Source organism: Tetrao urogallus (genome assembly GCF_951394365.1).
Source record: "Tetrao urogallus genome assembly, chromosome: 14".
Classification (NCBI taxonomy): domain Eukaryota; kingdom Metazoa; phylum Chordata; class Aves; order Galliformes; family Phasianidae; genus Tetrao; species Tetrao urogallus.
This window is the reverse complement of record NC_136827.1, coordinates 10,162,835-10,178,566: the sequence shown is the minus strand read 5'-3', so window position 1 is coordinate 10,178,566 and position 15,732 is coordinate 10,162,835. Positions and strand designations below refer to the sequence as shown.

At 49.3% G+C, this 15,732-nt stretch overlaps 1 protein-coding gene across 10 annotated transcripts in view; it reads right to left on the bottom strand.

Annotated features, from left to right (window-relative positions):
- EBF1 (EBF transcription factor 1) overlaps positions 1 to 14,333 on the bottom strand; it is a gene marked incomplete at both ends in the record, with an annotated part of 260,911 nt that extends 246,578 nt beyond the window's left edge. For all 10 annotated transcript variants that reach the window (XM_079542503.1, XM_079542504.1, XM_079542500.1 and 7 more), the window contains 5 exons: positions 3,312 to 3,385; positions 12,124 to 12,179; positions 12,460 to 12,523; positions 12,788 to 12,944; positions 14,200 to 14,333. In XM_079542503.1, the coding sequence (XP_079398629.1) occupies positions 3,312 to 3,385; positions 12,124 to 12,179; positions 12,460 to 12,523; positions 12,788 to 12,944; positions 14,200 to 14,333 (485 nt within the window). The remainder of the gene's footprint in view (positions 1 to 3,311; positions 3,386 to 12,123; positions 12,180 to 12,459; positions 12,524 to 12,787; positions 12,945 to 14,199) is intronic.
- Between the last annotated feature and the right edge of the window lie 1,399 nt (positions 14,334 to 15,732).

The following is a 15,732-nucleotide window of genomic DNA, read 5'->3' as shown; positions in this document are numbered from 1 at the left end:
AGGCCAGCACAAACACGACTTTCTGATCACTTACTGCCAGGCTCTAACAAGTCGTTAGTGAGCCCGCATGGGACAGACTGCAGCAGCTCCTGGTGAGGTGGGCTGCAGCTCCCACCCCAGCCAGGCAGAAAGGTGCAAGGGCTCCTCGACAAAACAGCTGTAAGACTTTATGTCGCAAAGACAAAAACCATATTTTACTCCAACCTCATTCTCAGAAATCGCTGAACCATTTGAGCTGAAACTTTCCAAAGAAAGTCAGCCTCGGGCTGACACCCTGCAAAGGACATTTCAGCCAGAACAGTTTAAGTCTGGCAAAGCTGTAAGCCACTGAAGGTTTCATAATGGAAATTGTTGAGGCAATATTAACTATAGATGTCCCTCCCCACGCTGCCTACAATGCCAATAAATTCCACCGAGGCTCTGAATTCCCCCCAGCTATTAACATTTTCGCCAACAGCATGGATTTTACATTTTATATTTGACAAAACACAATGAACCTCTTCGAAATAAACAAACAGCCACCTGAAGCCAACCTCAGAGCTGCATCCCTACCGCAGCCAGAACTCTCCCGTACATTTGAATTCTTTGTCTTCTCCTTGCCGTAGTTGGAGCATCCTATAAATACCCAGCTTTGTCACATAAATGCAAAGTTTTATTGTGCCGTTAGCCTTGATAGAAAGCACTGCTGAAAGTTGTTTAGAAATTAAACATCTAAAACAAGCTATTTTAAAATACAGAGCCCTCACTATTTCATGTCTGAAATGAAGAAATTTCATCTTAGGGAGAGCAAGCTGTCTTTCACACCATATGGCTAATGGTAGTGCATAGCAATTAGCTGGACTGATTAATGGGGAACAGACTCTAATTTTATGCTTATAATTGAGGCTGCATTTGCACCCCTGGTGCAAATTCAGCACATCCCAACTTCCACTTACAACAGGCAAGAAATCAAGAGAAACAGAATGGTGCGGAGAGAGATTTTTTTCCCCCCTTTCTAGACCCCTAAAGAGCATCAGATTTGCAATTTAAAAGAGTGTTAGCAGCACAATAGATGACAGATTTGTGCAATAGGGTCAAGCGGCCTGGTAAACAAACAGCACCCTCTTACAAACCTATGGGCAGAAGAGGAAATGGGAAATATCTAATATGAGCGGTAAGATATTTGAATGCATCTCCCCCACCCAGCAGTCACACCGTGCCTACACCACAGTCGGATTTTTTTGCTGCCCCTACACCTTATGTTTAGGAACACAAAACCAGGGCTGGCAGCAAACAAATCTGAGGAGAGGAACAGAGCTCCTGATCAAGCAAATTTTAAGAACGAAAAAAACCAGACAGTGCTTCAATAAAGGGAAAAGCTGATTCAAATGACACAGCACAGCTTTACACATCCCCAGAATGGAAATAATTTTACCTCGGTTAAACAATATCGACAAAGCTGCACATCTTTAACACAGATCTGGTTAAAACTCAGCACTCTATCTGAAGTTTTCAATGTACTTATCAATCTTCATGTTTCTGAAGTATTTGTAAGAAAATTAATGGATTAGAGAGGGAATTTTTAGGGTTGCACAAGGGCTCGGTGAATGTCCCAGAGCTGGCTGAGGGCACTGCATGGCATGGGTCTGGAACAAAGGCTGGCTGCAGAGAGTGATGCTGCAGGCTGAGAGTGTGTGCTCAGCCCCTCCTGAGGTCTGGATGCTAACCTAGATACCAGATTATTTCCACCTCCAAACCTTGCAGTCTAGGAACCAACAGGACACACTAGGTGAAGCTACCAGCACATTCAGGCTCTGACACTGCAGGCACTTCAGCATGTACTTAATTTTACTCACTGTTCCACTGGGCTGCTTCCACAAGAAAAGCAAAGCATGCACTTAGTCTTATCGGGTCAGGGGCCTCCTTTAATATTTCCACGAATTGTTCCTAGCTAGGTATCTAGTGCAAAAGTGGTGCTAATTGGGCCAATGAGTTTTAGTGCAATTACAGGTTGTCAGTGTGGCTGAGCTTGCACTGGGAAAGGTAGAACTGGTCAGGAGTCCTCAGCAAAGCCATGCCACATCTCCCAGCAGCAGCAGCTTGGGACCTCTCAAAGAGCTGAGACTGGAATGGGTTATCTCTGGTTTCCCAAAGCCAAACCTGCTGAACAAAGTAGCCTAGAAAAATAGGATATGGCAATTAAAGCCCCCCAAATCCTGCAAGCTGTGTGGGGTTCCACCCGGCGAGCAATGCAAGAAGAGTGGCATCACAGGGCTCTGCCCTCGAGCTGGGTTTTATCAGACAGAAGCCTTAGGAAGCACAAAACACACAGATTCCAAAGAATAAAGGGAAAAAACATCAACCAGCAGAGAAGTTTCCATCTGAATACTTTGTCTAAGACTCTCCCCCACCAGGAAACCCTCATCCAAGTTTATTCTCTTAGAAGTGGGTACCAGTTTTTCCCCTCAAGTTACTCCTTTTTAGTAAATGTGTTTTGTAAAAGTTACAATGCATGCAATGGCATTTTTACAGTCTTAAAACAACTGATTGTAACAATGAGCTTATGCAAGAATGCCTTGTCTTCCACCAGGGAATTATTTTCTGCCATCGAATAACATGTAACAAATGAGTTTTTCAGACATGCAAAAACACCCACTAACTTTAATGAGACTGCAAGGTCAGCCTCTCCTGGGTGCCTAAGGGCTATGGGAGAAGATGCTGTGAGGGAGCAGAGCAGGCTTCACCTAATGCTGCCAGCAGAAGGGGGAAGAAAGTAGCTGAAGAAGAATTCATCTCTGTCCCAGATTTAAGTGCCAGCCCGAGGCAGGCACCTCTGGGGGAGCAGAGCATGGGGAGGGTCAGATCTGTGTGGTTGGAGAACACCAACAAATAGCAGCCATGGGGCGGCAGAGCCCTGCTAGGCCCAGGCAGGTGGGAGAAGCTCTGTCCGCCTGTTAGGCCAGCAACTAACACCAGAACAACCATTTTGTCATGCTGCTGGGAGAGCAAACTTCGTCATTTGCTTGGGAATTGGGGGCAGAGAAAACTACAATTCTATAATTAACTATTAATTTTGGTGAGCCCATTTTTGTAGGCTACGGGGTCTAAATGCAACCCAGTAGCGCGGTTAAGGAAAATTCTTTATCAATTGAAAACTGCTGCGGTGACAGAGACCTTGCTGCTAATTACACACACCAGACTGTGTTATTTTGGGATTGTTTAATGCAAGAAAGATAAATTTAAGTCCTAAAATAGCCACAGGTTCAACCTAGATTTTGAGAGACAGATTCATCTTCTCATCACTAATTAGGGGGAAGCAGGGTATCTCTTACCTGCACATTATTTCATGCGTGAGCAGAACTCGGCACATTTCGGGGTTCTTGTCTTGGCCTTCATATACTATTGCCTAGAAAGAAAACACATTTTTAGCCATGCGTCACGTTGAATTGGGAGAAAAGAAAAAACAGCCTTGTGGCCGCCGAGTGCACAAGGCCAACAGCGGCCAAACCTGCCCGAGGTCTGTGTTTGGGAACAACTGAGCTGGGAACTGCTAAATTCCCTCCTCTCTGCTGCACATCCCTCAAGCTGTGTGTAGGATGGGTTTTTTTAGTAGTCAAGACAACCACAATTTTCTTTTCAATTCAGAATAAAATATAAACCTAATAGCATTAAAAGAAAGGAAGGGAAAAAAAAAAAAGAAACAACAGCAAGGCTTGGCATACTTGGGGCTCTATTCATTAAAAAAAAAAAAAAAGAAAGAAAGAAAGAAAGAGAGAGAGAAAGAAAGACAGAGCAAGAGCTCATGCATTTTTAATTCCGAAAGCTGCACACTGCGCAACCCGGGCATTTTGCTGGTAGCTCCTAGAAGCACTCAGGCCTGATCCTGCGTCTTGCGATGGCGAGCAGCTCCAGAGTTACAAGGATATAAATAAGCGAGAGGCAGGCCCTGTGAGAGGGCACCAAAACAAACAGGGATGGACAACCAGCCTGAAAAACTGACTCTGAGGCAGCACGGGGAGAATCCTTCAAGTTAAAGCTGTGGAAGGACAGCGTAACGCACCCAGCGAGAAGGGTTGATTTCTGCAGCCCTCCCAGCAGCAGGACACAGAGCAATGGCGAGGGATCGGCCTTACACACATCCTGGGTTACTGCTCACACCAGAGAGCTCCCATCGGATTGAGCAGAGTTTTTGCTTTCTGCCCACCCACACAGCCCTGGTTTCTCTCTGCTGGCTCACCCCACAAAATGCGGACAGCTGGGCACCTACCCTGGGCTGCCCCCAGCAGCAAAACAAGACAGAAAAGAAACTGCCTTCACAACAGCAATAGCACAGAGCATAGAGGTTCCTAACTCCGGCTGCCAGCCTGGAGCTGGGATCTGTGGCAGAGCCTCTGGGGGGACGAGGCTGCAAGCAGCAGCAGCAGCTCTGCCCCGCACTGCAGTGGGACCCCAACAGCCTCCCAGATACAGAAGCAGGAGGAAGAAACTGGGAAACAAACCCTGCAGATAAAATTACATCTGATATGGGTGTCTATAAAGCTAGCAGTAAATTAGTAACTAAAAAGATATTTTTCTAATTGTATTATGTGGAGGAAATACATTTTACAGAGTGGGACGATATTAACATGGAAGCGTGGAAAATACTAACGAGAAAAAATAAAGTATCTTGATATATGATGAAGTGGAGCCATGTGTTGCTTCTGCAGTCCTTGCAAATATAATCTGCTAAAGGTAAGAGGTGCTGCACCTACAGCGGAGGCATGGCTCTTGGGACATGCAAATCTGCAGAAGCATGAGCTGATTTTAATAGTAAGACACAATATGAATTTCATGCATTATAAAATTATTTAGTAATTTCACAAATAACATCAGGAACACCTCTGTTACATTTGCTAGTTATAATTGTTTCACTTCAGTTTAACTACAAATATTCCCCAAAACTGCGAGTTTCCCTGCGCTGTGTCCCAGCAGAAAGAGGCACGCTGTGAACCCAGCACTGCCACAAAGGGGACACAGCAGTGAGCGTTGGGGACACGCCGAACCCTCGCAGCACCGCCACCAGCATGGACCAGGCTGGGTCACATGGGGAGGTGCTCTCCCATCCATACCCGAAAGCTACTGCTGGGAAGGTGCCTGCACCAACAGACATCAGGACTTGTGACTATTTCAGAAATTCCTCATTTCTGTGCATTAAATTGTAAGAGGGGTTGAAGCTTCTAGCCCAAACTGGGGAACCAAAGGAGCACAGCTGATGGGGTCACAGCAGGGACATCACAAAGACTCCAGAAAACCCAGCATCCAAATCCACTCAACCAAGACAGGGGAAGCTCAGCACCCTTGTTGGACCTAATCAAAAAAATAATCAAAGAATAATCTGCTTTAGATTCCCATTCACGGTGGCACAGCACAACACGGCGTCCAAGAGAGGACTGCAGAACTCAACTCGTGCTTCTTAGGTTTTCAAACCCTAAAGCAAAATTACCCAGTCTATGTTGCCACTGAAGTGGAGGGAGCATTAGGAATGACCGAGCAGAACACAAATCCTACTTTCTTTTTCCCCCTCCTCTCTCCTTTCCTCTTCTCTTCCTGCTGCTATGCTTACTTAACCTCCAGGTACCCGCTTAAATAACTCAACTAAATAGCAATAATGAACGGGCAGAGTCAACACTGTGGTACATAATCACCTTGTCTGTTGTGTTTAACATCAGTGATCCCTTCTTTGCGTGCATGACATTCTTCTGCCTTCGTCTGCGTTAAGGATTTGCTTTCCACTTTGTTTGCATTTGACTACTAATATTGCACCCATGCACACTGTGGTTTCTCACCATAAGTGCGGGTCCTTCTGCATATCCTATTCCTCCAGGAATTTCTAGGAAATTTGAGGAAGCAAAAGGAACAGCCGAGCTCCTTTCTCACCGCCGATTCCTATTCCTATTTCCCGATTTACTCGCAAACGAGCGCGCAAAGCACCGACTGTCCACCTCCATGAACAGCCGCCGGCAAGCATTATAGATCCTCTACCATCTTTCAGACGGCACTGATCTAAAACACCAATTCTACAATTAGTTGCAAAAAGGAAACAGGAACTGTTGAAGTTTCACATCTTTATAGCGACCAGAAGTATATTTGCAGGAAGGGTCTGCAATGTTACTGTTGTGAAAATATTTAAGATTGGAAAAGATACTCTTGTCACAAAACTATCCAAACGTTTCTAGTAATTAAAGTTGGGGCTTCGCCACAGCAAGACAGCGTCAGGAGCCCACATCACCCAAACACCACCACAACTTTGTCAAATAGGGATCATATTAATGAGAGATAAAGTGAAAGTTAGAGCGGATAAACTTAGACCACAGCAGGGCTAAAAATAAGCCTGCAAATACACATCGGAGTGCACAACAAAACATCAGCGAAGGAAATGAAAATTATAGACGTTGTTTTTCTTTTTTATTTACTCCTGTATCTTTGACTTCAGTGCAGCTCATCTTTCAAAACAGGTCCTCTCCTCCTGAAGATCTTAAATATTTCCCCACAAAACTCAGCTTACGTTTGTAAACCGTTTCTCCATGAAGTGCCCTTTCTGTCCGAAATCCCAAGGAGTAATGACTGCCCGAGCACAAACCCATCTCAAAATCAGGCCCTGAAAAACTGATGTCAAACTACGAAACTCCCTTTCTTCTATGTACATAAAGCCGCATAAAAAGTTAAACACAATTCACCACTTGCCAGCACATACAAATGAGTGCGCTGAGCACATCCCGTTCATTCCTAGCCTACAAGTGCATCTGGCAATGCGGAAAACTTTTCAGTGAGAGTTCATTAAAAAAAAAAAAAAAGATAAAGTAAAAGGGAGGGGAACAATATAAAACCCAAGGCTACCGTTCTGATTGAGGCCGCTTTTTCATGAGTAAAAGATGGCAGAACAAAGCAGTAAAAGAGTTGATGGAAAAGGTGGAAAAAGATGCACGCAGATTTTGTCCTCAGCTCTTCCTGACTAAATCCAGACTGACGCTGGTACGGCTGAGGGCTGAACAGCCGCGCAGCGCCAGGCAGGGCAGTGCTGCTCTGAGCGGGGTGAGAAAGTCCTGAAGGACTGAGATCATGGCCATGATACTCCTCGATGGTGCCACAGCCCTGATTTTTAAGAGCCAGAGAATGAGAGAAATCAGCAGCGCGCGTCTAAACCCACTCGCTTTCAAATCCCCCCTCTGTTTCTCAGTGCAAACTCTATCTTTTATTGAAATAAAGGAGAAAGCTCATTAGAACGAGGCTCTTTTCAAAAAAAAAACACAGAACCCAAACGATCCGCAGTGACGTATGCACACATACACACACAGAGAAAATAAAATCCTGGCCCCACCGAATTCAATAGGAGCTCTGCAATTGACTTCAGATGGGGCAGCACAGATTAGCTCCTACCCGCTATATGGCCACGCGGAAAGCGCTGTGAATTCAGCGCATTGCATCTATTTGGCTCCCAGTGCTTAACCCCTCATTACCCGAGTGCTCCCTGCTCACCCAGGCAGGATTTCTGCTCACCCGCCATGGACAGCAGCGCAGCGCTGGGTCCCCAGGAGAGGACATTCAGCCCTTGCTGTGTCTCAGCGCGCAATTCAGTGGCATCTCATTATTTTTCCCCCCGCCTTTGATACTCAGCCCGCTTATTGACGTATTCGCACAAATTAAATAAATTTATCTCTCCTAATATGTTCATTTTTAATGGTTTTCAAACATTCACATGGAAACAGCTCTAGCGTAAATATCCCAGAACAAATGGCTGTATATTATACAGGAGGGAGCAGTTGGGCTGCCAGACTGGGAATGCACCAGGCCATCTGGCTCAGGCAGTCTCTCCAAAATCCTCAGCTTTGTTTTCACCCTCAGACTCCAAACAACACATTTTCCACTGTGATGAGTTTACATTTTCCCAAACACAGGTCCTGATCATGCATGCAAATTCCAAACTTCTCCGCTCCTCGTCGTACGAGAAAATTAAAATCACCTGCACTTCTGACATCTCACCAAAGGAACAAGAAAGCTGCTAAAATCTGGCGCAGTGTAAACTTTCCCCATCACAGGGGTTAGGTTTTGTTTTATGTTTGTGTGAAATTTCTCCGAGTCTGCGGAGGCTCCTCCGAACTTATTGATAACATTTTTTTTCCCATGCACATCGCTGCCAGCAAAGGGCTGTGCCGTGTGCTGCGTGCAGAGCACAGCTCCTCAACCCCCTGCACACAGCAGAGAGCATCACAGGCATCGACACAGAACCCGCTCGTATCCAGAGTTACAGCTCTGAGAAAAGGCGAAGCGCAACCAGAGCTCAAGTCAGAAGGGTTTTCCACCCAAAAACAGACAGCAGCTATCTTGCAAAACTTATGCTTTCTGAGATGCCTGAGCTGTACTACCCTCCAATATATCTTATGAATGAGGACGGCTGAAGGAAAAATGCTTGGGTAAGAAGTATTCCAGATTTATTTCCTCCATCCTTCCTCATCGTGAAATATCTCAACTTTATGAAAACGGGGCTGACAAAGCCTCTCCTCTCTAAATACATTAAAATCCCCAGACTTGCCTAAAAACTCCAGCTTTATTTCAGCAGACATATTTCACATTTTGCAGGCAATTTCAAAACACAGCATCGTAGTGCCAGACCGATTGCACCGGGAGCTGCTGCCCTACGCAAAGCGACAGCCATAAAGTTTGGGATCCTGTGGGGTTTTGAGCGCATTAGGAATGTGATCCTGACATAAAATGAGGTGCCAAGATAACATGAAAGAAAATGTAATTAAGACAGCATTGACACTGAAAAGAACTTCCTCACAACGCTAACGATTTGTGCGCAGCGTTTGCAATTCTAACATGACGGGGATGCAGCCAGACCCCTCACCATCCCACTCTGCGCTCCTCCAGAGCCACCGCCAAAGGCCACTCACAGCACAGTGTTCAGCACATTCTGAGCTTCCCGTTCCAAAGTCCCCTGAGGACCACCACAAGAGCTTGTGCTTGGAGGGAGCGCGCACAGCTGAGATCTGCACCCTGCGTGTGCCCTGAGTGCTGTGTGTGCTTCCTTTGGCCGCACCACCAGCACCCAGCACTGCCCCACAGCACATCGCCGCCCACAGACACGGAACACAGAACACACAGACAGCCCCTGTCAGCCCACAGCACAGATCCTGGGCTAGGCCCTCAGCTGGACCGTACAAACAGCAACAAAGCCTTACTAGACCTGATTAAGAACTCTGTGGAAGCAGGAATACCTACAATTACACACAGCAAGCAGGGCAGCCCTGCCTGGCTTTGTGGTGTATGCTGCTAATGGGACATTTAGGTTAAATCTAGGAGCAACGACCCGATGCAGAGAAATCAAGGTCTGATTTGCAAAAGGGATTTTATTTTATCTTACTTAATAACCCACAGCTGTGTAAAACCTCGCAATTCATATTCGTGAGACAAAGAGAACAGACCTAAATCTGCTTTGGCCATATCTTAAAACATATCTATTTCATATCAAGATCCTTCCCCACACGACCTGAGGAACTGAACTCATTCAAGCTTTGCTTCTGCGGGATTTTTAATTGGCCACCAGAAACCTCAGAGTCGCTGTAATTTCGGTCTGGGAATTCACAATTATTGAGAGTGTGAACGCGTGCGTGTGAGCAGGGGAGGCTCCGTGCCAGCGGAAACGTGGATGCTCCTGCAACAGTTTCATTTAAAAGTAATCATTTCATTATCCAATTTGTTCTGAGCGTCATGCATTAAAATACTACACCTTCAAGTAGGCTGACAATATATATTTAACTTTCATTAAAAATTAAAGAATTTTCAGACAGTCTTTGCAATATTTAATTACAGTTTGATGATTTGAAAGTTACTTGAGAATGTTCTATATAATTCACTGTCGTAAAATATAAATGATACATTCAACATTTGGGTGAGCTCTGTCATGTGTTGTACTTCACTGCCTAATAAGCATTCAGCAACTGAAGCAATCACAACTCTGACATGATTTCACTTAGGAAGGAAGGAAGAAAGGAAGGAAGGAGAGGGAAAAGAAAGAAAGAAAGAAAGAAAGGGGGAAAAAAGGAAAAAAGAAGAAAAAAGAAAAAAAGAAGTGGGGGGGATTTCAGACCCTGCCCCTGAAAACATGCAGATGAGCCCTGCCACAGTTTTGACGTGCAATGCCTTATTTCTCATAAGCAATTACAATCACACCTAGAGAACTTAATGAAACTAATACCCAAGCAAACGTGGTTGTTTAAACCATCCCTTCTCTCTCTGCTTTCTTATCCAAGTTCAGAGCTTTTGTTCTCAAACCTTCACTTCCCAACTCCATTGCATTTTCCCCCAAAATCTGCCATTTCTCCTAACTTTGTTTCTGTACGGCTTCCTGAAATCAGAAAGATTTTTTTTTTCCATGTGAACGTGCTTTAAAGCTACATGGTATGTTTTACAAATAAACTGTATCTCGGGGTTTCTTTTCCCCTTTCTTTCCAAGACCCTCTGATGACTCGATAATAATGAGAGACCAAGAGGTCAAACAGCGCCTTAGGATGAACTCTTCATATGCAAGATGCCTTTGTTAAGAAAATTATTTCGAATCCATTGCTCTACATGAGTTCAGGGATCTGTTTTCAACAGGATTATGAACAGAGGCTTTCACATTTCCGTACCGATAGCAGAGCTATTTAAAGATAATATTTATTGATGGGCGCTCTCCTGCGCTCTGCACTGAAACACCAAGTTCTGAAAGGACTAAAAAGAGTTTGCCTATCTGAAAGATTTTGTTCCTTATGACACAAACTAACCCATTTGTGCCTGAAAATCAAGGAACGGCAGCAAACGCTTCCCAAGGTTTGTTATGAATAAGGCTATGTTGCTGTTGTTTTAATTCCTACAGGGCTCTGTTTGGAAGCGTATGGTTTAACAGAGTTCAGATGCACAGGGGATTGTCGAGTAGAATTCTTCTAAGTTCTCTTTTTTTTTTTTTCCTCTCTATTGAAAGGCAGTCTTCAATAGCAGGAAAAGATGTTTTGGGACCATCAAAGAGAGTTTTCTAAAACAAACTCAGCCCTTGGAGCTTTATGTTTTGCTGTAGAAAAAGAAACCCAGGCAGAAGCCAAGAGGTTTTTTTTTCCCCTAAAGACAACTGGGTTTGAGCATGCAGGGACTGACTTTTCCTATCGGTGCAGGAAAAAAAAAAAAAAAAAAAAAAAATCAACAAGAACCAGAATGGTTTTCTTTTCTTAAATGAAATAAAATTTAAGAACTATTTTTACTCGTAAAGCAGATTCAGGAGAAAAAAAAAAAAAAAAAAAAGACATCTAAAGGGGAAAAAAAAAAAAAGGTTTAAAAACGTGAAGAAATGTTTTACAAGAGCAAAAGCTTCTGACAGGAGCAGAAGAGAAACTGGAGGAACAATTTCTAAAACAGAGAATCGATTTGTTCATGCGATCCCTTCGCACAAACCCACTTTGCACCCAGACAAGTATTTTTTGCAGGTACGCACGCACGTTTCTGCTCTGTTTGGAAAGCTAAAGAGCAAGCCCACAATTAGGGTTAATCCATTTGCAAGCTCTGCTGCCCTACAGCCCTCCCCGGAGCCGAGCACGGCGCTCGCTGCTCCCCGCGCAGCATTTCGGGGGGCTTTTCCCATCCGCCATGCAAATTCGCCACGATTTACTCTCGCTCCTCCTCGAAACCAACGACCCGGCGGTCGCACAAATAAAGAAAGGACAAATAGAAGCCTCAGCGCCTGGCCCGGCGGCTGCTCTCGCAGCGTTTGGTGGGCTGGAGGGGGGGGGGGCGGGAGGTTAAATCCTACAATTAAGCGGCTCAACAGCCCCCGGGTCGGGCTGGTTGGAAGTCGCCAAGATTTTTCCGGAGCGCTCCGGGCCGCCTCTCGAGGGCTCCTCGCAGCCCCGACGCCGGGGTCGGACCCCGCAGCGCGGCCCTACGGCCCCCCCGGGTGCGGAGCGGGGAACGCGGTGGTTCCCTTCCCCCCCTTCATCCCCCTCCTCCGGCGGAGTCGCTCACGCTGCGAACCGGAGCCGGGTTTCGCCGCCCCGCCGGCCGCTCCCCCCCCAAACCCGCACACACACACGCACGCACGCACTCCCCTTTTCCGCGGCCGCTCCCCGCAGCACCCACCTGCTTGGTCATGGAGTCGATGAGGCGAACGTAGAAATCCTGTTCCGTCCTGATCCCTGAAAAGAGGCAGAGCAGTGAGGAGCGGCGGGGCCAGCGGCCAAGGAGCGGGGTTCGCCCGAGGGCTCGGACCCGACGGAGCTTTCTCGGCCGGAGCTGCCCGCCCCAATCAGGCTGTGCCCGGAGCACCGAGCGCGGGGATGCGCGGAGCGGAGGGGATGGGAGCAGCGGCTCCTCGGGCCCCGGGGGGGGTTTCCAGCCGAGGAGCGGCCGGAGGGCAGCCGGTGGTGGTGGCAGTGGGGGACGGTGGGGCTGACATCGGGGGCTCCCAGCCCTTACCATTGCTGTAGAGCAGCTGCAGGCGGTAGTGGATCCCGTTGTTGGTCTTTTCGCTGTTAGCTTCCTGGATCCAAAGACACGGGGAGGAGGGAAGGAAAAAAAAAAAAAAAAAAAAATACGTGTAAGGTATGAAGCTTCTCCATCACTCGGCCGGACGAGGCGGCTCGCAGTCCCCAGGCAAAGGGGGGAGACCAGAGGGGCCCCCCCATCCCTGGCAAAATGCCCGCAAACGGAGGGGGCTCCCGGGAAGAGCCTATGCCACGGCTTCGGGGGGAACGGAGCGGGGAGGGCCCCAGAGCGGGGTTCGGGGCACCGCGCTGATACTCACCTTCTCCTTCTCCACGAAGCCCACGAAGGCGGTGCGCTCGATCTCCACGGGCTGCCCCTGCCGGTCATACAGAGCCAGGACGAAGTGGAAAAAGTTGGACTTCCTCAGGTTGGAAGGAGGCTGCTTCTCGAAGTGAGCCCGGGCCAGACCCACTCCGCTGGGACCACAAAGACGCGGGTTAGCGGCAGCCCGGACGGCGCGGCCTCCCAAGGCTCTGTCCCTGTCCCACACCGGGGCCACACGGGACCCCTTTGGGCTCCCCGGGCATCGAGCATCCTCTCCCCGAACCGCCCCGCGGCTCTTCCTATTTGGCGGGGGAAAAGGCGCTGCCTCTCCCCGCGGAGAGCCGGGACCCGACCCGACCGTGCCGTGCAGCACCCCGCAACCTCCCCCCGACCCCGAAGCAGCACCCACCGGCCCTCTCCAAGGGCAGCGCCCTCCCGCAGGCAGCCCTGCATGGCGGGCAGCGGCTCAGCCCAGCCGGCGCGCTGCCCCGCGGAGCGCCATGCTCTGCCACTTCTCAAAGTCGGCTCGAAGCTGTCACCGGAGCGCCCCGCGTGCGCCTTATCTTTCAGTTTCAGTCCTGCGAGCCCCTTCCTCCCCTCGGAGGAGAGCCGGGTAAACACCGCGAGGGCAGCCCGGGAGACAACGGGAAATATTTCAGGGTTGTCCCTGCAGAACTTTCCCTTCCTTAGAGAGCTCCGAATGGAGGGGCGGGGGGTTGGGGGGGGAGCTAGGGGGGATGAGAGGTGCGGGGAGAGGTGGGAGACAGCGGGAGATGTCAACACGGAACTCGTGAGCTGCTGCCGGCTGCAGGGCTCGGGATACGGAGCCGGCAGCTGATTTTTCTTTCCCCGGGGAAAGAGGATGAGAAGAAGGAGAAATGAGAGAGAAAGCGGAGCCGGGTGCAGCCCCATCATCTCCACCTCCCAGGTGCAGGGATTTCTTTTGGGGAAATCTAAGATAAGCGGCAGTGGTTTTACAGGGAGGCTTCGAATTAAATTTCTCCTCCGGAAAGCTCTGCACAGTCCCCGCTTATCGGGGCGGGTGGAGAGGAGCTGCTGATCCTGGCGGGGATAAGGAAGAGAAGTAAAGAAATATATTTTGGAGAATCCGTGCACAACTAGCAGCTTATCGGAGGAGGGAATCGTCGATGGGAGATCTTAAGGCTAAAGCAGCACCAACATAGTTTTGAAAACTCCTTCCTCCGCGCGAACACGAGACTAAACCCAATCTATTCCCACCTAGCAGAGCTCGCCGCTTCCTTTATTGTTCCTATGATGATTTTTTTAATCAAAACTCCTTCCTACGGGACGGGGGGGGAATCAATATTTAACTGGCGACAGCTACGCGAAACTCACTGCTGGCAGCAGAGCTCCGGGGCGGCTTTGGGGCGGTGCGGAGCTGCCTACCTCTGCGCGGCCGTGCTGGCGTCCAGGACGCCCGCTCCCTGCATCCACGTCCGCACCGCGTTCATCCCCGCGCCGAGGGGCTCCTCCTTCATGCTGCTCCCGCTCCGCTGGATGCTTTCCTGGATCCCAAACATGAATCAGAAACAACAGCGCAAAATCTTCCTTCTTTACGCAAAAAAAAAAAAAAAAAAAAAAAAAAAAAAAAAAAAAAAAAAAGTGATGAAATCGCTGTTAAATGTTCTTTTTTGTGTGTGTGCGTGTTTACTTTTTTCTCTCTCTCGCTGGAATCAAAGCAAGGCAGAGAAAGCAAACACAGGCACGGACATTAAAAAAATAAAAATAAAATAATAATAATTAAAAAAATAAAAATCCAGAGGCGATCGGAGCGCGGCTGGGCGCTGCGCGTGCAGTTTGTTTGGGTGCGCGGAGGGGCTGCGGGCGCCGGGGGCTGCCGGCAACGCTCGCAGAGCCGGAGGAGAACTCGGAGTCCCTTTTGTATGAAGACACCCCTCGGATGGCAGCAGGCAAGAGGAAAAAAAAAAAAAAAAAAAAGAAAAAAAAAATCTCGGATGGCAGTTTAAGAAACAATAGGACGAACGGGAGCTGCGGCGGGCTCCGCTACATCAAGTGTCATTTTCCAGTGACAAGAGAGGCAAGTTTCCCCCCCCTCTTTTTTCCCCTCTCTCTTTTCTTTCTTTTCTCCCTCTTTCTTTTCTTCTCTCCCAGCCGAAGCGCTCTCTCTCCTCCCTCTTTCAGCCGAGCAGGAAGCGAGTTGCCGGAGCCGGGCGCACGCCGGGAAGGGAGCGGGAAGGACGGACGGACGGACCGAGGGAGACCCCGGGGCTCCCGGTGCCCGCGCCCCCTCCCTCTCCCGCAGCGCCGGGCGGACTCGCCGTCTCTCCCTATGGGAGCCACTTTGACTGTCCCCGCCGCCGAACACGAGCCCCGCAGCCCCGGCGGGCGGGGGGCGGGGCCTCGGAAGGCCCGCCCCCCCTCATTTGCATCGCGTCACCTCTTCCCCCTCCCTCCCTCCGCCGCCCCTCCGCCAATGGCGGCTCGCGCTACGCGGCCGCGGGGGCGAAGCCACGCCCCCTCATTAGCATCCCCCGCCCAGGAGCTCCGGCCGGCCCGGGGGAAAGTTGCCCCGAGCCCCCCGGGCTTCATTGATCCCAACGCGATCGCGCCTTTGTTCATCAAGGCGGCGGCCGCCCGCCGTGTCCCGCCGGGATCACCGCGGCCGCCCGTCGAGGGCCCGAAGCCGAGAGTTCCCCCGGCGGCCGGCTGTGCCCGCTACCCCGCAGCCACTTCCTTCCCCACCGGACCCCGGACGGGCGGAGCGGCTCAGCCCGGGACCGCCGCAAACCCCAAACCTCCACCGCATCCCCCCGCGTTCCGCCCCGTTCCGGACAGCGCTGCGGTGCTGCGCGAGAGAAGCGCACCGCTTCCGACCGGGACGGGACAGCGGAGAAACTCCGATGTTGGCTTCAATCCCCCGGGGGAAATAATACCAACAAATAACATTCGCGGTCCCTG